Source organism: Scatophagus argus, chromosome 10 (genome assembly GCF_020382885.2).
Source record: "Scatophagus argus isolate fScaArg1 chromosome 10, fScaArg1.pri, whole genome shotgun sequence".
Taxonomy (NCBI): domain Eukaryota; kingdom Metazoa; phylum Chordata; class Actinopteri; family Scatophagidae; genus Scatophagus; species Scatophagus argus.
Genome location: NC_058502.1, coordinates 4,919,196 through 4,940,368, shown reverse-complemented (window position 1 = coordinate 4,940,368; position 21,173 = coordinate 4,919,196). Strand labels below are relative to the sequence as shown.

At 40.2% G+C, this 21,173-nt stretch overlaps 1 protein-coding gene across 4 annotated transcripts in view; it reads left to right on the top strand.

Moving 5' to 3' along the window:
- Nucleotides 1-20,771, top strand: part of slc8a1b (solute carrier family 8 member 1b) — a 124,346-nt gene extending 103,575 nt beyond the window's left edge. For 2 of the 4 annotated variants that reach the window (XM_046401088.1, XM_046401089.1), the window contains exons 8-12: nucleotides 1,799-1,858; nucleotides 8,399-8,584; nucleotides 8,895-8,984; nucleotides 13,834-13,937; nucleotides 14,078-20,771. In XM_046401088.1, the coding sequence (XP_046257044.1) occupies nucleotides 1,799-1,858; nucleotides 8,399-8,584; nucleotides 8,895-8,984; nucleotides 13,834-13,937; nucleotides 14,078-14,350 (713 nt within the window). In that variant the 3' untranslated portion in view covers nucleotides 14,351-20,771. The remainder of the gene's footprint in view (nucleotides 1-1,798; nucleotides 1,859-8,398; nucleotides 8,585-8,894; nucleotides 8,985-13,833; nucleotides 13,938-14,077) is intronic. The other 2 variants (XM_046401091.1, XM_046401090.1) reach the window with 1 other exon arrangement.
- The last annotated feature ends 402 nt before the right edge of the window (nucleotides 20,772-21,173 follow it).

The window sequence follows — 21,173 nt, the reverse complement described above, 5'->3', positions numbered from 1 at the left end:
AGGAAGAAGGCTGAAGGTAGAGGAGAAAGGTTATGGTGGAACTAAGACAAGTCCAGAGGATCTGGTTAAATTTCTGGTGTGGTTAAAAAAAATAAAAAAATCTTTTAAGAAACTTGTACCTTAACTTGCTGAAGGAAAAAGGGGAAAAAGAAGAAAAGAAAACTGGGGAGGATGTAAATAAGAAAAAGAGTTTGAAAAGTTATTAAATATAATAAATAATAATAAAAAAATAAGGGATAACTTAAAGTTTTGGGCAACCTGGTTGTGCAGTGGTTAGCACTGTTGCCTCATAGCAAGAGGGTTCCAGGTTCGAATCCCGGTCTGGGTCCTTCTGTGTGGAGTTTGCATGTTCTCCCTGTGCCTGCGTGGGTTTGCTCAGGGTACTCCGGCTTCCTCCCACGATCCAAAAAACATGTACATTAGGTTAATTGGCTACTCTACATTGCCCCGAGGCGTGAGAGTGTGTGGTTGTCTGTCTTTGTGTGTCAGCCCTGTGACTGACTGGCGACCAGTCCAGGGTGAACCCCGGGATTTGCCCCCCCCCCCCGTGACCCTGACGGATAAGTGACATAGAAAATGAATGAATGAACTTAAACCTTTGCAGCAACACAGAGGAAAAAATAGCTAAAATGACCCCAGTTATTCATAATCTCAGATATGTTCAAGGACATCTTGTGCTGTTGTTGTTGACACACAGTGTGAGTTTGAATGGCACACTTTGTACAAACTGAGCACACATGTAGCCACTCACAGACACTTTGAAAATAAGCCCAAATGGAGACATGCTGTAACTTGGCAGTTCATCCCTTCAGATACACCCTGCTGGTTCGAGGGTTTGAACAAGTCCAGAGCGTCTGTCGCCGATACGGTGGTGAGTTTAATACATACTGATAAGCTAGCTTTGTCTTATCTTATCTCTCCCTCACTCTCATTCTGCCCCTCATTCTTATTCTCCCTCCTTCTATCATCCTGCCTAACTGGTTCTTATCTCCAGCCTAACTGGTTCTCTTAAACATATTAGATTGAAAACAAGATTAAAATCACTTTAAAGGAGCCTCAAATATTCTGTCATGTTAACTTAAGACATTGAGAATATCTCAATGTCTCTATAATCCTTACCCTTCATCTGAAGTGTCAGTTCAAGATCTCAGTGTTCAGAGGCGTTCCAGAAATTATTTTGGCCTCGATGATGGTGAAGGATCTGTTGTTGCTTATCAGTTAATCGGTTCAATTAGGAGAAGATTGCAGATTTGGAACAGCTTTTCTGCTAAGATGGCAGGCCTGAAATGACATTTAAAATCTGCCAAGATTTAACCTCCAGGTCACAACTTCATAACAGCACTTTGGCTCTCCCACTGGCATGCACATACTGTATGTACACTCGCATGCACATCAAAATGCTGCAAAGACCGTGACATTCATCTCAAAGCGAGAAACCTGCATTTAGCCAGCCATTAAAGCCCTCTGAAATGTCAGTGTGCTGGCACTGTGTGTATGTACACTGACCTGTTTTCCCTTGTGTGTCTTTTTCTGTTTGTTATGTGGCTAATGGAGAATTTTTCCCAGATAAGCTAACACAGAGAGACATGGAGATATTATGTGTGCGCTTGCCAGTGAGCAGCTGGGCACATATAATCTGAGCCAATCTGAGCCAAAATCAGGCGGGTCTTGTGAATAACAACTGTTGTCCATTAGTGATTAATTTAATGCTATGCTTCTAACCAGAGGATACATGAATACAGGAAATTAAGCAAAACTTAAAATCTTACCTATTTTCGCATTGTCATGTTTGTTGTAGTGCAGAATGATCTGTGCTGCCATGGGTACGCGTCAAAAAAGGCACATCAAACCAGGCGAGGTAAGGCAAACAAAAACACCCACATGCAAGTCGTTTCGTCGACATGTCAGGAGTTGCCACAGAGGCCGTATCAGTTGCCTTCCATTAATATTCTTAAAACACGATCAAGTTGGTCTTTCAACAGGCTGATATTTTGTAGCCTAGTGTGGGAAACCAGGGCAAACAGTTGAGAGAACAACTGTTTGCATGTGACTTTGACACAGAAGACAGTTGATCACAACCTTTCTTCCACCAACTGTCATTTTCTTTTCCTTTAAAAAACAACCTTTCCTTAATCTTAACTGAGCAGTTTAAGATGCAGAAACCTAACCAAACACTGACCAAAGACGACCAATGGTGGCCAATGGCGGTGCCAAACCACACGACAGTCATATGAGCCATGTTGGATGCAGGTGTTAAACAGCAACCCGGCACCCATAATTGACATGAATATAATGTCTTGGTACAAGTTTGAAAATTGAGATGCACAAAACACGGTCAACAACAACAAGACAAAAGAAAAGGAAATAAGTACAGAGACAAACAAAGGGACAACAAGATGGAAAAAAAATCAATGAAAAAGAAAATCGGGGGAGAGAGGGGGATTAGGACAGAGAGTGAGGGAGAAAAGTGAAGGAAAGAGAAGGAGACTGATGTGCAATCACTACACACTTCACTGAACTCTAATTACTAAGTCAGTGCCATGTTGTCCATCACCTGCTCGTCTGTGTGTATGTTATTTATGGACAGATGTATTTTTGTGTCCAAGGGACGTTTACGGAGGTAGTATGAAATCAAAGAAAAACATCGAAAGAGGTAAAATACAATGAAAGGGCTTATTAAGCATAAATGTGTTCACTGGAGAATTTCATGTCATAAATATTACCTGAATATACATAAGAGATACAGTATTCTATTTCTCTAAAGAATAAATGGGGTGCCATTCATTTTCTGGAACTGTGGCATCCAGGCGTGTTCCCAAGTCAGATGATATATATTTATCATTTCTCCAGTGAGTTGTAGGTCTACCTCAGGGTCTACTATCAATTGATTGTGTCTGGAAAATTTCCAAAAGAAGGCACCCAGGAGATATTCTGAGGTATCAGAGGCCTAAACCACCTAAGCTTGTTTCTTTCAAAGAGAAGAAGCAGCTCTACTCTGAGCTCTCTGTGGATGTCTGAGCTGCTCACTCTATCTCAGCCCCCTGCTGGAGCCAGACCAGGAAGGAAGGCTCACCCGTGAGCATCTGAGGATTGGGCCTTGACCCACGGGGCCAATCAGGTACACCTCAAAGGAACTACTTCAGAGCTGTCGTCCTGTGGACATACCTTCCTGGGCCTGGTGCAACGTAAGCTGGGCAGCATGCAAAAGAAGGGACATCGGCATTAGTCTTCATTTTTCTGTCCAAACTTCTGCCAAAGCATCTTAGAACTTCTGGAATGGGCTTTTGTGCCTTTGATATGCATTAGAGATCAACTACGTCTTTATGGCCAAATATGACTGTTTTTCACAGTGCAACTGTTGTGCTAAATGTGAAAAAAATATACTTCATCAGTTACCCTGACTGCTGTGCATCTCACGTCACCACCTTTCTGTTCCCTCTGTGCACAAACTGTAATTTTCATCCTTTAGACGGCAAATGACAATGAATGGTTGACTCACTCAGTGACTGATTATTTAATTGAATTGTTGACTGACTGAATGATTGGCTTGTCAAAAGACAGGCTGACTGGCTCACTCACTGATGGACCGTATGTGACAGCTGCTCATGTAAAAGGTTGCCAAAGCACAGATAAAACAAATTCAAAGGTGTTTTTGGGGATGTTAAGTTTCGGTCCATGCTGGACTAAACGATTACACTGTTTCAGAGTGGTTGGTTATAGAGACAGACAGGATGATGGGACCAGTGGGACAAGAATATATGTCATCATGAGTTATGACAAACATCCACGCACACACTGTCACACAGCTGTCATCATTCTACAGGCAAGGCTGTGCCTGTTTTTTTCTGGTCAAGGAGTCCAGGCACATCTTGATAAATCACTTCTTGGTTAAAATTCAGATCCACCGTACAGGATAATACCAACAGGACAGAAGAGGCTCTGAAGATCATGGACATGTCTTTATAAATGCAGTGAGGTTTGTTTAAAGCTGAGCTGGATTCTCAAAATGTGACTTCTTTTTAGTTTTGACAACTGGAGTGTCTTATTTTTTTGAGTCAAATGTAGTGATTGCTGTCAGAAAAACACTGAGAGGCACAAACTGTGCCTACATTTGAAGTAGCATGGATGAATGATGTGTGAGATATTTCCCACAGTGCACTAAGTGTGTAATGTTCTTGTCTTACTTTATATCTTGTTCTTATTTTTGCAACAGCAGTGTGTGTGTGTGTGTGTGTGCACGCACATGCGCGGTGTGAATGGCTCCTCTAAATCCCCTGAGCTTGGCCCATGTTACTTTACGTGCCCAGACACACACATGTACACACACTTTGCTTGGCTAGCAGCTTGCAGAGACGTCATGCAGTCCACATCTGCTCTTGCCTATGAGAACGCTTCACTTGGGCATGCTCAGTGAGCGGCGCTCACATCCAACTCCTCCGGCAGGCAAAAGAGACATTGATATGTGTGTGCATCAGATTATTTCTTGATGTCAAGTACATGAACATGCTAGTGTTTCTGTGGGCAGCTATTAGATTAGTAGCATTATTGAGATGCTAACCAATGAGCAACTCCTAGAGATGTTACTTGGTTTGATCTATTGATGCTGTGATAATATTTCTTCCTTTTTTGTGACTGGCCTTCAAATTAGTAACAAAAATCACTGATCTCACACAAACACACACACACACACACACACATACACGTACACACACACACACACACACACACACAATGGAGTAAGGGGAAACCATCAGTGGCATTTAGAGAGTGACAGAAGGTTGTCGAGCGATGAAGGAGATTTAGAGGGATGAAGCGAAAGAGTGACAGAGAATATTCAATTATATAAAGTCTACATCAGCAAAATGTGAGCAAGGATAAAAAGAGTGGAGAGGGAGTAAAAAAGACAGCATAACCAATGAGGAACCACACGATCGGTATAACGTCTAACCGACTGTGGAAATGGATAGACGAGGAGAGAATAGAGAGTTCAAGTGAGGCATAGAGAGAAATAAAGTCAGACATAGAGAGATGAGACATATAATCCACACTGGAGAAAGATTATGTGACAGAGCCATTTATGTTTTGTGAATATATATGCATATAAAGCCTATAAACTACATGGAGATCATTACATCTCTACTTAATGATCACTAAAGCACACGTGGTCAGATGCTGTATTCATATATTTTATTGGAGACACTTGGATCACTACAGCTTCTACCAATTCTCTTGTTAGATTTTGTTAAAATCGTATGAATTAACTCAGATCTGGTTGTCAGTGGAGGGGATGTATTGTATATGTATATACTGGTTCAACAAAGCTTTTTATGGTTCTGTTCAGGCTCTCAACGCACAGGCTAGTTAAGGTTAACGAAAGGCCGCAGTCTTGGCTAAACATTAAGTCAACAGTGTCGTGAAGTATGGGCTTAGGGCACGTCAGACATAATGCCAGTATTTAAATTTTGGATAGGCAGAATTTACTCTGGCTGGGCTTTTTAATTACAGAAGGTAATCCTGTTTGCCTTCCTATGACGATTTCTGGCTGGTCGTCTCACTAACAGAGAAGTAACTGATGTCGTTGTGTTGAAGGTGATTCTGACACTTGTTGAGTGTGTGGACGAGTATGTTCATTTATTTAAAACACTGACATGTCGATTATGTTTACATAAATAAAGTTTACCATCTTGCTTGGATGATCTGGCAGGATTATGTTTTGTTTAGGCTGACTGCAGGGAGAAAAAGAGAGAGACCCACTGCTGGGTGATCAAGAATGACTTTTAATGAGAGAGAGAGAGAGAGAGAGACGCACTGTGCTCAGTTCATAGGTTTGTCTCAACAGACACAGTCTATATGCTTTCATGGCATATGTTGATAAAATCAGGGAAATTTGCAGCTATGACATTAGACAGTGACAACTTCCAGACCATGACATGCATGTGTCAGTTGTTTTTATTTTGTATTTCAGTGTTAAATATGATTGGGCTCAGGTCTTTTAGAGCATCACACCTGGGACTTGTCCACATCACTGAACTTAACCAAGGGTTTTTGCTGTCTAAAACATTGGACTATGGATGCAGACCCTCTCTGGTGTCAACCTTTGGCATTTTGCAAGACCACCTACATCAGCCACCTCCTTGCAAATAGTGAGCAGAACTTAAATGTAATGCCTCCTATTCTTGGTAAAGACAGTTCCTCGATTTTGAAAGTGAACGATTAGCTACAGCTAAATGTCAAACGGTCATTTCACAAAGTGTTTTAGTTGAAGTTTGAGTCCACTGCTTTGACATCTCCTCCTGTCCTCTATTTGTGATCGCTAGACAAAGTTCTTATTCTCCTAATGTGGTCACCCCACATTGTTATTTCCTCGTGGGTGCTGCAATGGCAGCCACATAATTAATGCCCACACATACAGGAACAGAATATTATGAGAAAGAGACTGAAGAAAGAGACCATGACTGTGATTGCAGAGCACCTATAAACATCAGCAGAAAGAGAGAGAAATGGCTCCATTCAGCCATAACAGACTGTGTGGGAGGGAAGGAGAGCTGCTGAAAGTAAAAGGTAACATAACTCAGGTAGAGTCTTGTTTTATAATTTATTACTCTGTGTGTGTGTGTGTGTTCCAGACATAGTGGATGATGCTCTCAGCACTGACCTTCTACTGTTCATTTATGGCAGATGATTTGATTTGTTCTAAGTGCTCACCCTGAAAAGGAAGCATTTATTTTTAATTACTTTAAACAAGGTATGTGACCCCTGAGGGAACTATTGGCCCTATCAGAGTGTATTAAACGCTGTGTTAACCCATGCTAACGTAAAGCAGTTGTGCAACACAGCCTGGATCTGGTTTGTGACTTGTGTTAAATGACTTAAATATCAGGCTGGCTTATAAAATTATACTTGCAACAGAAGGTCAGGACTCAAAGTGTCAACAGCTGCACTAAATCTGTGGAAAATGCAGATCTTGTTTTGAGGTCATCGTGGCTATGAGTTGGCATTTTTGCAGAGGATTTGATGCTTTCTTATCTGTAGTGACAGTTTTGCAAGGCTGATGTATTCATGCATTCAGTCCCCAATGGCATATTTCAAAAGCAAGTAATATATCCATCACAGAAATAGAAGCGTGCATGTGGCAGTTTCCACATTTTTCTTTCTGAAATAAAATTTTGAAACTAAATTCTCTATCAAACCTGCATATCATATCAATTACAACTGCTGCATAAATCTGAACTGGTAGAGATAGTTAGATATAATTGTTTGGATTTTTCACCCCCTAACCCTAAACCCAAAGAAAGACCTCCCGAGCTAACACTGGAAGATCTGTAACAAGAAACAAGAAACTCTTGTCATTAGACACTCAAAAGTGTTTTTTCACCACTTTCTATGCATGAGATATGTCAGTAGTTCTTCAAAGGTTAATAGTATGCAGTAAGTGAATGACGCGTCTGAAATCAATAAGAGATCATGGCTTTCAGTGAGATTAACTCAGTCAGCGTGTTTCATGGAAACATTAGGTCATCTCATTTATTCATTCGTTTGACTCATTTATAAATGGAGCAGAACAACAGCAAAATACACAGAGGAGTGTGCAGACAGCCAGTGGTGTGTGTGTGTGTGTGTGTGTGTGTGTGTGTGTGTGAGTGAGGTATGGCGGGATGCCTTTCATCATAAGAAAGTGATTTAATTTTCATGTTTTACCTATTCAGCAGACCTACAAGCATCAACACACACACAGACAAAACAGCTTATCAGCATGTGGTTGGCTGCTGTCCATGTCCAGACAATGATAAGACTTTGATACTGACATCTCACACATACACATGCCCACCTACATGTCAGTAGGTCAGAAGGTATGTCTGTGAAATCCAGTCTGTATTGTCTTTATCACTTTCATGATGGATAATAGACTTAACGCTCTACATGTCAGCCATTGAAGAATAAAGCTTATAATCTTTATGTTCGCCAGAGTGAAAGTCCTTTAATCCTTTGCACTTCAGGTGTCTCGGGTCATGGACACAAAATGTCAGCTGTTTTTTTTTTTTTTTTTTTTTCCAGCACGGCTGAGTTTAGTTGTCAGATTAACAATAAAGACAAAATATGTCTTACATCAGCTTTTAATATGAAAGTCTGGTTTATGTTTCCATTAATAATTGATCAAGTTATGTAACTTTAACCTCATACAATCACGATTCTTGTGGGGAGCCTGTGGTGTCTGTGTTGCTAGCATGTAACAGTTTGCAAAAACTTGTCGTTTTGTTTTCATTTCTCCAGCTTTGTTTTTCCTTATTAGGCTACCAGACCTTCAGAACTTGAGAACTTTGCGGGAATCAGACCCATCAAACCCCAGACCATCACTCAGCTGCTCATTTCTTTAACCCGTCTTTCTCCCTCTCGCCAGGTGAGGATGATGATGATGAGGAGTGCGGGGAGGAGAAGCTGCCGTCGTGTTTCGACTACGTCATGCACTTCCTCACCGTCTTCTGGAAGGTCCTGTTCGCCTTTGTCCCGCCCACGGAGTACTGGAACGGCTGGGCCTGCTTTGTCGTCTCCATCTGTATGATTGGACTGCTCACAGCCGTCATTGGTGAGGACAGCCGACAAGCCCAGTTCTAACATTAATCTGTTTAAGCAAATTCAAATTAATTAAAACCCAATTTTTAAGGAAATCTGGACTCAAAATCCACAACAGAAAAATCATATATTTGTGTTAGTGACAGAAAAGATGTTCAGATATGTTTATTTTTGTCTTCATTAGGTAAGATTTGACTGATATCGGGATAAAAGAATCATTTATCATTTTAGACAGGCTTTTTTACAGTGTAGGCTTTAATGGAAGTAGTGTTAAGTGTAATGGTGGTGATGATGATGATGATGTTCCTTTCATGTTATTACAGGGGACTTGGCCTCTCATTTTGGCTGCACAGTCGGCCTGAAAGACTCAGTCACAGCAGTGGTATTTGTTGCGTTGGGAACCTCTGTACCAGGTGAGTGTGTGTATTTGTGAGCTCATTCACTGTATGTTCGTGGACACATAATGTATGTTCATCCACCTACTGCTGCTCTTTTTATTGTCTTAAATATCCTACTGCTGGACATTGTGCCCGCTTCCTCTCGGTCCCTATTTGGCGCTGAGCTTCAGAGAGCTTTAATGTTCGTCAAATACTTAAAGCCCTTCAGTGTAGGAATGGCATTTGTGTTCATTAATGATCTCCTTCAGGAATTGTACCTTGACATTTTAAATTTCTTGCTTCAGGTTATATTACCAGTTGTTTTACTCCTCCCATGTCTTTCCTTCAGTGTGTATGCTGCCGAATAAAACAGACAGCTTTATGGTATAGACTGTGTTCTGTGTTCAGCTCATTAAAGTTAGTGATCCTTTAAACAACAATCAAGTCAACAGTAGCTTGGCAATGGCATATTGTTGCCACTGTAGAAAACGCAGCAGAAAGCAATGAATGTATGGAAATGGAAATGTAGGGTTTGGTTTGACCAAAGAATTTTTAGATCTTATGGTTATTTAATAACAGGGAATCAGTTGTTATTCATTAGTTAGAAATGATAGGCACAGATTTGTCATCATGATAACATTCAGACAATTAGATTTTAAGAGGTTTTCTACATGACAGTGATTTATATGGTGTCACGCTGAAAGAGTTTTACTATGACTGACCCTTCAGTTCCCAGTCTCTTCAGTGTCTCTTTATATGTGGGAGTCTGTTAGAGGAAGCAGTGCAGTCTGCAGACAGCAGCATGGATCATCGGCTAAATGTGACGAATGACCGATGACTGCAACAGCTGGCTAAATATGTTTTAACCTTGGCCTCAGTCTCCTGCCTCTGCATGCACACACACACAAAACACACATGCACTGTGACCACAATATGTTATTAGCATGGGGCTATTTGTCATGTCAGGCTCAGGTGGTCTCTGTCCTCCCATTTAGGGAGCTCAGGGATAAAAGTGATGTATTAGGTACTATTGCACACACACACACACATACACACACACATACACACATACAAATATATATGTAAACATGCTGAAAATTTGAACACATACAAACAGGTATTCATGTTAGCTAACAGTTGCATTTACGGACAAACACATACACACAGCTGTTTGAAACACAGAAATACACACACACAAACACACAGTGTGAAGAGCTGCAGAATGGAAACAAAGTGGCTCATAGATTCTGAGGCTCTCAGCCTTATTAACAGAACCTCCTGTGGCCCACACACACACAGACACACACTAAGGAACAGACTTCAAGTTCTGTGGCTATTACAGTTAATAAAACCCATCCTGTGCTGTGGTTCCATGATGATTAACCTCATTTATCACAGTTAGCTGGGCTAACACACACCCACACGCAACGAAGGAGACAGAAAGGAGAAAGAAAACAGCAGGAGTGGAGCTTTTAAACGAGATTTTAGAACCCAAAATTTGTTATTGGTTTGGGGTTTTAATAAAACTCCTGAGCATCATCAGTTCGAAATCTAAAGTATGTTGAAAACATTAAGGTCTGAATAATAAGGCATCTATAAAGCATGTATTGTTCTGTTTCATGCCTTGACTTGGGCAGAAACAGACGCAAACTGCAGCAGTGTAAGTGACATCATCATTTGACCGTTTTTAATTTGAATTTGTTGTGGCAAAATGTGATCTAAACCTCGAGGATTTGGGGTCATGAAGGGATATTAAAGTGGCATTAAAGATTTAAGAAGGCAAAAAGACAAAAATGGATCCTTCTTGTGTTTGCACATCCTGGCATAAACTCTTCAGCCAATGCTAAAGATGACTTGGAGGATAATCAGAAGAAACCATGATTCAGGAAAGAAAACACCATTGTCAGCTTTGGTTTGAGAAATTCAACGAATCGAAGGGAAAGCAGCACAACTCAGCGAGGGTCTCACAGAAATCTAGAATATTAGTTGATTCTATGTTTTAAGAATATTCATGCTATGTAGGAAAGCAGGAGATGTGTATGCAGGGAAATAATCTGGAAAATAAAGACCTTTATTTTACTCAGAGCTGACAAAGCTCTATTATGATAAACATCAGTACGGTCAGAGCCCTGAGCAATTATTTGAACATGACAAGGTATCATTAAAACTAAGGGCCAGATTTCTTTGAAATTTTCTGTGGATAGAATGGTCCCAAGAGGATGGATCCTGATGTTTTTGAGGACCCCTGATCCTTCCTCTATTGTCACCATCAGGCAAACATTTCCACACCTACCTCCATTGTCTAGGACACGCCACTGCTCCCCAATGAGTCATTCCATTTTGAGAGGCAAGAGGAAAGGTTGAGGGAGAGGATGGAGAGAGGGTGGATGAGGCAGAAAGAGGAGACGGAGAGAAACACTGGATGATTGACAAAGAGGCAGAAGAAAAGGGCAGAAAACTCTCCAGGGAGGCATGCTCTAACAGAAGGAGCTACAGAGTGGAACCTGTTTCTCACACACACACACACACACAAACACACACACTCTGCTACTGAACATGCAAGCACTCACACGCTCACCCACTCAATCAGACACACGAGGACACAGACCGATTGATGCATGCACACATACATCCGCAGCCCTTTACCAGCTGGTGGAGGCATGGCGTCAGATTGGACCCAGGTGGCACACAGTGTACATGTATGCACTGTACATAGAAACACACACACAGAAAGATAGGGATACAAAAATTGCCTGCACACACACACTTTTCCAAGTCCAGCAGGCCTGTTCTTGAAGCTTTACACCTTGTATGGGGAGATTTATATTTGCTGGAGTCTTTGTTTGACCCATTGCTTCTCCCCTTCTCAGTCCTCTGTCAGACCTCCCATCATCCTCTTTTTCCTCCGCCAGTTTGGCTGCTGCTCCAAGAAAACTCTTGCTTCTCTTTTTCTCTGTTTCTCCTTCACCTCCTTGCCTTTTTTAACTTGTGTTACTGTTAACTGTTGTAGCTACTCTCGCTATGTTTGGAAGACATGAATTTCTGAATTTTACCTTTATCTTTATTCAGTGTAGCGCTCCTTTTTGTACTATTCTGTTACTGCCATGTACCTAATTATATCATATTGATGTGGCCCAAAGTTTGCTCATCTCGTGTTCAAAGTAATAGATGCATCTGGTCTTATCTTAGATCAAATTGTAAATCTGTCTGTGTAGCTGATGTAGCCTCTTGCTTAGCATCTGTAGAAGGTAATGTTCTGGAATTGTCCATTGTGTAATTCACTTGGAAAGTTGTGCTTGGTTAGCTGAGCAGCTGGATAACTATCAGAGATAGTGTTGTCATCCTGTCATTTTGAGATACTTCTTTTGACTTCCTGTTTGTTTGTTTGTTTCCCATTGAAATTAGAAAATGACTATATTTGAACCATCAATGTTTTGAGTATTAATTTCATGATTTCGTTGGAGCTTACAGACAATTTCCATGATAATCAATAACAAAAGAGAAGATGTTCAGAACATTAGTGAGAGAAAAGAGTGCCAACTGACCATTTGGCTTTCTGCTAAGTCATTGTGCTCAGAGGGAAGAGCCTATTGTTGGGATTTGGCAAGGTCTCCACTGCTACTTTCAATACCAGGAGGAAAACAGTGCCTTTGGGGCTTCTGTAGCTTGGCAAGTATGAAACCAGGGGAGAATTTTGGGACTAAACAGCACAATGCTGATTAGTTGTCAGGCCAAGATTTGTTTGCCCCTGCAAGCTGTGATTCAGCCTTGTAAATTATTGATCTTGGACCAATAATGGCCTGTGCTGGCTGCCAGCGACAGAACACTGTAACAGGATTAAAGATCTTGTTTCTAATTTAAGGTTTCTTGTCTAAATGCAGGGAAAAGGATTGCACAGTGTTCTCTGTTAATAATTGTAAGTGATCTGCATTTACCAAGAACGGCCTTCTCTGTTACTCTGTTCGTGTTAAAGTATAAATCTGTATGTGGTCCATAACATTCAGTCAGTATAGAACATCATTTGCACTGAACAGCACAATTTGTGTTATTAGAGCCAATGCACTGTGACCTCTCTATAGCTTTCACTCTCTCAGTCTGCACTGTGTTTGGTAAATTACAGCAATTACATAACGGTAGCCTTAAAGTTTGGTCTGATGGTGGCAGAAGAGAAAAGGCCAAGTCCATAATAAACTGTTTCCTCTTGCTTACAGCAAAGTGATGAGGACATGTGCACAATTAAAATCTGGCCTGATTGTGGCACAAGAGAAAGGATCATAGTCTCACTAAAGTCCATACCCATTGCATGCCATCGTGGACATTCATTGTGAAATTATTCAAAATGTTTCAACTTAATGATCCAATTAAAGAAGTTTCTGAATAAAGCTTTCTCCTTCAAAGAGTGAAGTATTTCTGTGTGTGAGCAGAAACCTGGGGATATTCCCATAAAGGATTCCACCAAAAATTTTGTTCTGTTATGTGGAGCTTTTGATGCACTCAGGCACAACAGCCTAGTCTTAAAGCATGTTACAAGCATGTGTAAAAATTAAATGTTCTGATTACTTAGCTGGAAATGGAAGTATAAACCATGGCTGCACTCTTACTCTGACCCTGCTAAGTTTTAATGTGGAGGAACTGATACATCACTGAAACAATCCCTGTTCTCTCTTTTGTTTAGATATTCAAATTAAGAGACTTCTGTTCGGAGATGACTTAATCTAATAGTATGAAAATATGAGCATCGCTACGGTCAGAGAATTTAGCTCCCATCATAATTAAAGTATAGCAGGACTTTTTTGATAAGCATCCGCTGAGCAGTGCGTGTTGAAAGAAAATAAAAGGTATGCCCACATTTAATCTGCTTCCCTCCCTTTCTTTGTCCAATCAGATACTTTTGCCAGTAAGGTAGCTGCTATCCAGGATCAGTACGCAGACGCATCCATCGGTAACGTGACAGGTTCCAATGCTGTCAATGTTTTCCTGGGCATTGGGGTGAGTTCAGCTTATTCATAGACTAATGAATTGGTTCGGAGCTGCTTACTGCGTTTGTGTTTGTAATAGTTCTCGTTTCATGAGTGCTTTGAGTCACTACAAGTCTTGTTGTTAAGTTTGATTCTTCTGATGTCTGACAGGTGGCGTGGTCCATTGCAGCCATCTACCACAATAGCAAGGGGAAGGACTTCAACGTGGATCCAGGTACCTTGGCCTTCTCCGTCACGCTCTTCACCATCTTTGCCTTCATCTGCGTCGCCGTACTGATGTACCGACGGCGGCCAGAGATCGGTGGAGAGCTGGGTGGGCCCCGGACTTCGAAGGTCCTGACCACCATGCTGTTCATCAGCCTGTGGCTCCTCTACATCCTCTTCTCCTCACTGGAGGCTTATTGCCACATCCAGGGTTTCTAAAATAATGGGAGGTGATGAAGGGAAGGGTGAGGGAGAACATGGAGGAAGAAGCCAAGGGGAGGTGGATGAATGGATGAATTTGGAAATCAAGGCTGTGTCATTGATCTATCACTCCCTACCTTTACGCAACAGATTGAATGACCAATGAATGGATGGATGTACAGATGAAGAAATGGAGGACGCATTAAAGCATCTGAAAACAAAATGGAAGGAAGTACGAATGCATGGAAGGATGACGACAAACATGAAAATCAAAGGAGCTAAATAGATAGCTCAGAAGATGGAAAAATGGAAGAAAAAGGTATAAACTAAGGAATGCATCTTTTATCTTGACCCATAAACTCAAACCAATCAAATTGTCTTAAACCCACCCCTGTTACAAAATTATAAAACCAATCCCCAGCTGTGCTCCAGCAGGTTCAACCATACAAAAATGAAAAAGAGTTTTAATAAGACTAGGAGCTAAAGGTTGAAACAGACTGACACACCATCACATTTCCTACAATATGTGGCTTCAACAACAGCAGTCCCATTAATCCCCTCCTGCTGGTGTTGGAGAATAGTTGGCATTTAGCTACAGTGACAGGCACGAGTGAGATAGAAAAAGACAGAATAACTGTATCAGTATATAGATGCATGGTCAGATGATACGGACAACACAATCAGAATGAACCAGATGCATTGCCACAACTTTTTAATGACAACAAACTGTGTGTGTATGCTGGTGTTTGACTGTGTGTTTCTGTGCTTGTGCGTTGTGGGAAGATGGTTAAGTACTGTGAAAAAAAAATGCCTCTCGTATTGTTGTTGCTGAATGAGGCGGAATATGCTTTCGTATTTGAGGTCTTTTTGACTCTCACTCTCCCAGCCTGTAGAAAAGCTGAGCGAGACTCTTTTGTGGAAGGGCACGTTCAGTGAAATGTTTTGAACATCACTGAGGTTAGAAATGTAAATACCAAGAGTTGAACATGCATTACAGCTCCCCTGTTTTCCTTCTGAATGTCTTGGTTATGCCATGCGCTCCTGATCGGGCCCTTTCTCTGTTGCTTTATACTGTAGATGTAAATGATTTAAGGTCTAATTTGAATCAAGAAAGGGTTAGTGTGCTTTTACCTTTAATAAGGCCATGTCTGAGAAGACAAAATGGCCACTGTACCGTTTAAAACTGTTAGAGAAACTGTTATCATTGCATAAATATTTAGGTTAATCTTACATGTGTTTGTTTTTGTTTGGTTTTTTTTAAATGTGGATTTCTGTTACCTGGTTTTCCACCAACGAGATTGCCAGAATCATGTGGCAGTCATCACATTGCAATAGACTTGGAAAAACTTCGATGCCGCCCTCTGTGAAACCTCATAGGCTGTCTGCTTCTTAACTTTCTCTGTCATTGTTTATCTCGTTTTGATGCCACTTTCCATTTGGTTCACTCGACAGCTTTAGTCATAAACCCTGTGTGTCTTAAGCACCTCCCCCTGGCTGGTCAGTGGACCAATCAAAATCCTCAAGGGCTTTTTAAAAAATGACCACTAATCCCTAACCCTGACCATGATTTCTAATTCTTCATTTAGCTTGGTCTTTAGTAGGCTATTTAACAGTGATTTGTATTTCTTAATCTTAGACACCAATTTCTCAATTGTTACGACATTTCTTCAAAGTGGCTAAACTAAACTACATGACTACTTAATTGACTGCAGGCATTGCTAGACCAAGTATCCAGAATTACCAATAAGAAGAAGTGTCCCAATGATCCAAAGCACTCTGTTTTGGAGTCTTAAAGACTGTCTATAAATTGTGGTCAGCCTTATTCCAAATTATACCATCCATGCACTCATTGTGATGCTTCTTAAATACAGTACACTATTCTTCAGGCATGTGGATCATGAATGCCTTAACCCAGTGCAAGCAGTGAATACCTTACAGCAGCCCTGTAGGAACTAAACCAAGACAGCCAGGCTCTGTTTGACAATTATGGAGACATTGGAGACAATTATTTAACCCTCAGAACTGCCATCTGGGACCTGTATGACCAAGTGAATTCAACTTAGTTAGGCTCTCTTTGGGTTAAACTGGTGATTCTGAATAACCAATATGAATAACAAAGTGGTAGAGTTCATTTTGGTTATTTAAGCGCACTATCTGATTGGGTTTTGTTTTTTTGTTTGTTTGTTTTTTTACCATACCTTATGCTTTCACCTTGAGGCAGTAATGGAAGTAGAGTGCAAAGAAACCTTTGAGTTACGGGAAGAAAAGTGATTCTACAAACATGTTGCTCTGCCACACTACTTTTCATCTAGAAAATTGTGTAGCTGGCTTCCCCGAGGGCTTTAAAAATAATAAGTATGCTGTTTCAGGGAACTAGCTACCAAACAGGATCTCGAGCAACTGCTAAGCTTCTTTGAAAACCCTTGTCAGGTTCTGGACTAGCTGGTAAACATGTTTCGATACCTGCTTTCAGGAGCATGAACACTACTTTCACCAAAATGCTAGTCAAATGAGCCACATTGAACTGCAAAAGCAACAGACTGACCAAGTGACAGAGACTACCTGACTGGGAATCATCTTTCATCATCGGGAACATCCAAGAAATATATCCTGAAAATATTTCATGTATTTTTGCCCAAACAAAACACAAAAGTGTCCCCAAAAGCCTGTCCTGAAATATATGTAAAAATATAAATGTTTAAGGCTAACTTGACTGTCAAAGAGGTTTACACTTCAGACTGTTAACTATTTTAGTCATTCAACCTAAAACCACAGAGATTTCAATGTTCAAAAAACTTACTGTATATGTAGGCCTTCTAAACGTTGTATGGCACTACACTGTATGCATCTAAATTGGCCAGAATTTTCCTGCTGATTTGTGTTTTTTACTTGATGTATAATATAATAAGTAGTATTTTAAATGTCATCTGTAAAGTAAGTAGTCTGGGCTAGATGTAACTTATTTAAAACTTGGCAAAAATCTTGTCATACACAGCATTCAACCCCTGTGAGAGAGTAGAGCTGAGTAGAGAGCTGGGTTGAAGGAGTTTGGCAAATATTCAGTATCTTAAGGATGTATAGCAGTTGTAGGTTGTTGTAATCTGGGATTTATTACTGATTCACCAAATGATTGTCGTGGAATAGAGAATCACTGCAGAGTGACTGTAATATTCAGAAGGTGATGTCCAAAATGAATACATGATGATTTTACTTGTATTTGCCAAACTCTGCACCATGTGAAGCTCTCCATTAGAGTAGCTGTTTTCTTGTGAAGGCCTTGGAGTGGCAGTTTACCCCTGTTTTGCCAAAGGGAAATCTTTCTAGCAGAAACTTAATATTACAGTCCAATCTATAAAGGGTTTTCTAAACAATGGCTCTTTCTTAAAACACCAAATATTATTCATGTTTCATTAACACTCTGAAAAGAGACAAAAAAATGCCTTGTTGTTTTAACCTAGCCAGAATCTTTCTATTTAAATTTGTATGCATTTGTCTCTTCACTGGCATGGAGCTAAAGGTTTATACACTGTAAAAAGTTATGCTAGCTTGCGCAAAAAAGAAATAACATTGTGGGAGCTGTTTGCATCAGTTTTTTGAGTAACTTCAACGGGTTATGAATTATCTTTGAGATTTCTATGTCATGTTGGATTTACTTAAAACGTGCCTGATGCCTAATTTGTCAAGAGTGACCTTGTGCAGGAATGAAAAGCTTGATGTAGTTGTTTGCATTAAATATAGTTTGCTGCCAGAAGGTAACATAATTTATAGATGGAAAATTAGTTCTTTTGCTGTGCCGGCTTTGTTGCACCGCCTCTGTCAGTGTATCTACCTTGACTTAAAAGCTAGTCTAACGTGAAGCTAATAGCAGATTAATGACAGCTGTTCAAAGCCCAAGGTGGGAAGCTAAACACGACTAGCAAGTTTGCCTGCTTCACCTGGCACGACTGTCTTTACCCAGTCAAGCTCTATCTCGTCTAAAGTAACTTCTCCAGGCAAAGAATCGCAATAGCGCTTGAATTTAACTTCTTGTCTTGGTTGGTTTGGACTTTTGAGACTTGAAGGGTCAAAGCTTAGCCAGGACTCCGCTGTAAATATAACACTAAGAGCAAGCAAGGAGTTATGAAATGTGCTGTAGACTACCGCAGATTTGAAGAAGTTGGCAGGGTTTTAAATGAAGGAAAAGCATTGCACTGGTTCTTGTCGCTTGTGTGAAACAGCTGTTGCTGCAAAGTTGCTTCTGATGTAAACAACAACAGATTTAGTTTTTTTTTTTTACTCTAATGTACACAGTCATAATGTTGTACCTGGTGTAGAAAAAATACAGTTGTGTTGAATCAGTTGTGAAACATTAACAATGTTGCTTCTGATGTAAAGATTGACGATACGTTTTCTACGGCTCGTTCACGTCCTAACTGACTGACTGTCTGTCTGACAGACTGAGGAATAAATGAACGCAACACCAGACAGACAGGCAAGCAAACAAACGAATAAATGAACGAAAGGAAGGACAAACACCCCTGCTGGTACAAGCTGGGCGACATCATGCTGAGACGTTGCTACAGCAATTTATGTAGGACACTGCTGGAAAAGATTAAAAAAAAGAAAAAAACATTACCCGGAGTTATTCTCTATCCTTAAAGTAACATTTAACAATTATGATATAAGAAGATGATGATAAAGAGAGGAAGGAGGAGAAGGAAGACAAGGAGGAAGAAGATGAACATTAAAGAAAAAAAAAACATGAAGTTACAGCCATACCTTGATTTCTGGGTCAGTGAGGTTGAAATGGACTTCTCCTGCCCAGCATGTGTATTGTTATAGTGTCTGTCTGTCCCTCTGTGTCTCTTCCCCTTCTTTCTCTGTCTTTCTTTCTCAGTCTCTCTGCTGCCAAAGCAACCAGAACAGGCAGCAATCCTTTTCATTGTCTTTTCTTCTCTTCTTCCCAAGTTTCCCTTCTTACCCTCCGTCTCCCTATGCCATGTTTTCCATATTTTGGAATGTCAATGTGCTACTTGTTGACACTGTGCATGAATGATAACATGTCTGTATATAGTAATAGAGAATCGTATCCCATTCCCCTGGTGTTGACAAAAAAAATGGTTTGAATGTTGTACAGATTCAGGTTTTCTGTTCATCTTTTATTCCGTTCGGTTACATTTTTTTAAACGTGTGTAGAGTTTAAAAGCAGGATGTTTTTAATTTAAACAAAGAGGACGACGTCGTTTGTTTTGGATTAACTTGCACATTACTGACTAATTAATTAAGGTTTTTTGTTAAAAAGGCAATATCTGCTGTTATTGAATGAGAGATGAGATCTTAAAGGAGTTAATGTATCTTAAATAAATGATCTATATGGGAGTTGCATGGGTTATTTGTACAAAACAAAAGATACTGCTTGCTACTTCTAATACCGTGGCTGTATTCTCTGACAGAGGGCGAGGAATACTGTATGTACATCTAAAGGTTATTTTGTCATTAAAGAAATAATAATAATATTGTGTATATACTGTACAGTGTTATAAGTGAGGTGGACCATATGGCCATCACACAAACCGTAGAGAATTAATTCTACATATTTATTTAAAGGAAACAAAAACACTCACTACACTCAAGAATGACATATATTGCCTTTTTTGGAGAAGTTGTAGTTTGCTTAAAGCTTTTTTCTCTATCTGCCTCACTCTTTCTTTTCACTCATCCCTCCTTTTCTGCTGGTTTACTTTATCCTTCTCTTTGTTCCCCCTCCCCCATCGTCTTTTTTTGTCTATTGAAGGGGCGTTTCAGATGGGCCGTAGTCAATCTTTTCACCTTTGATTCTGACTCAGGTGGTGTCATTTTGTCCGTCTAGTGCATGTCTGGTTGTTTATCGCACTGACTCAACACTATGTTCATTCCTGCTTGTACTCACCTGTTTTCTGTCTGTCTTCTTTCATGTCTATCCTTCTCTAGTTAAGAACAGTATATCTGCCTGTTTCCCTATCTGCCCTGTGTCTTTCAAAGGACAATTTGTCACCATCTGTCTGATTCAGAACCGTCACATCTTTTTCCACCTCCACACTTTTTCCATCCTTTCTTTCTTTCTGTGTCCTTCTCTCTCACAGGGTGTAGTTGGGGATTTAATGTTTGTTCATTTTGATTTGGTGTGTTTTTTTAAATGGAATAATAACCACAACAGTTATAATATTGGTAATAATAAAATCTTTGTCTTTTGTTTCTATATTTTGGTTTAACAGTCTTTCTTTTCATTTTGCCGGCTGTCCTATGTATGTGTGCGTGTGTTAATTTTCTCTTCTTTTTTTTTAAATTAATTTCTGTTGAGCAACCAACTGATAGGAGGAAAGTTGTCGTGTGTGTGTGTGTTGCCACTAACTGTGACTGCTCTCCATGGTACTTCTGATAAAACCAATAAAATAAAGTTTGGGATACCCTGTTTCAGAGACCCTGTGAGTCCACTGCCTTTCTATTGTGTGTGTGTGTGTGTGTGTGTGTGTGTAACATTCAGTCTATAATGAAAAGCTTTAATATGAAAGCTTAATTATTATTCAAATTTGCACTGCAGTTTACATTTTAGTGGAACTACAGTACATGTGAATTGCAACCAGTCCTAATTATGTTTGTGTGTGTGTGTGTGTGTGTGTGTGTGTTGCTTTCTCCCTTTGTTTCACACACACAGACATCCCTTTTCTTTTATGTTTTCAGATGTTCAAACTTTTCATGATCAAAATGACATTTGCTTGAATGGCTGACATCTCATTAACTGTCAACTGACTTGTTCTTTTATTGTGTCAGAGACGGTTGCGATGGCTGCGTCACCACTCAGTAATTCGTTCTGTTTTTTATG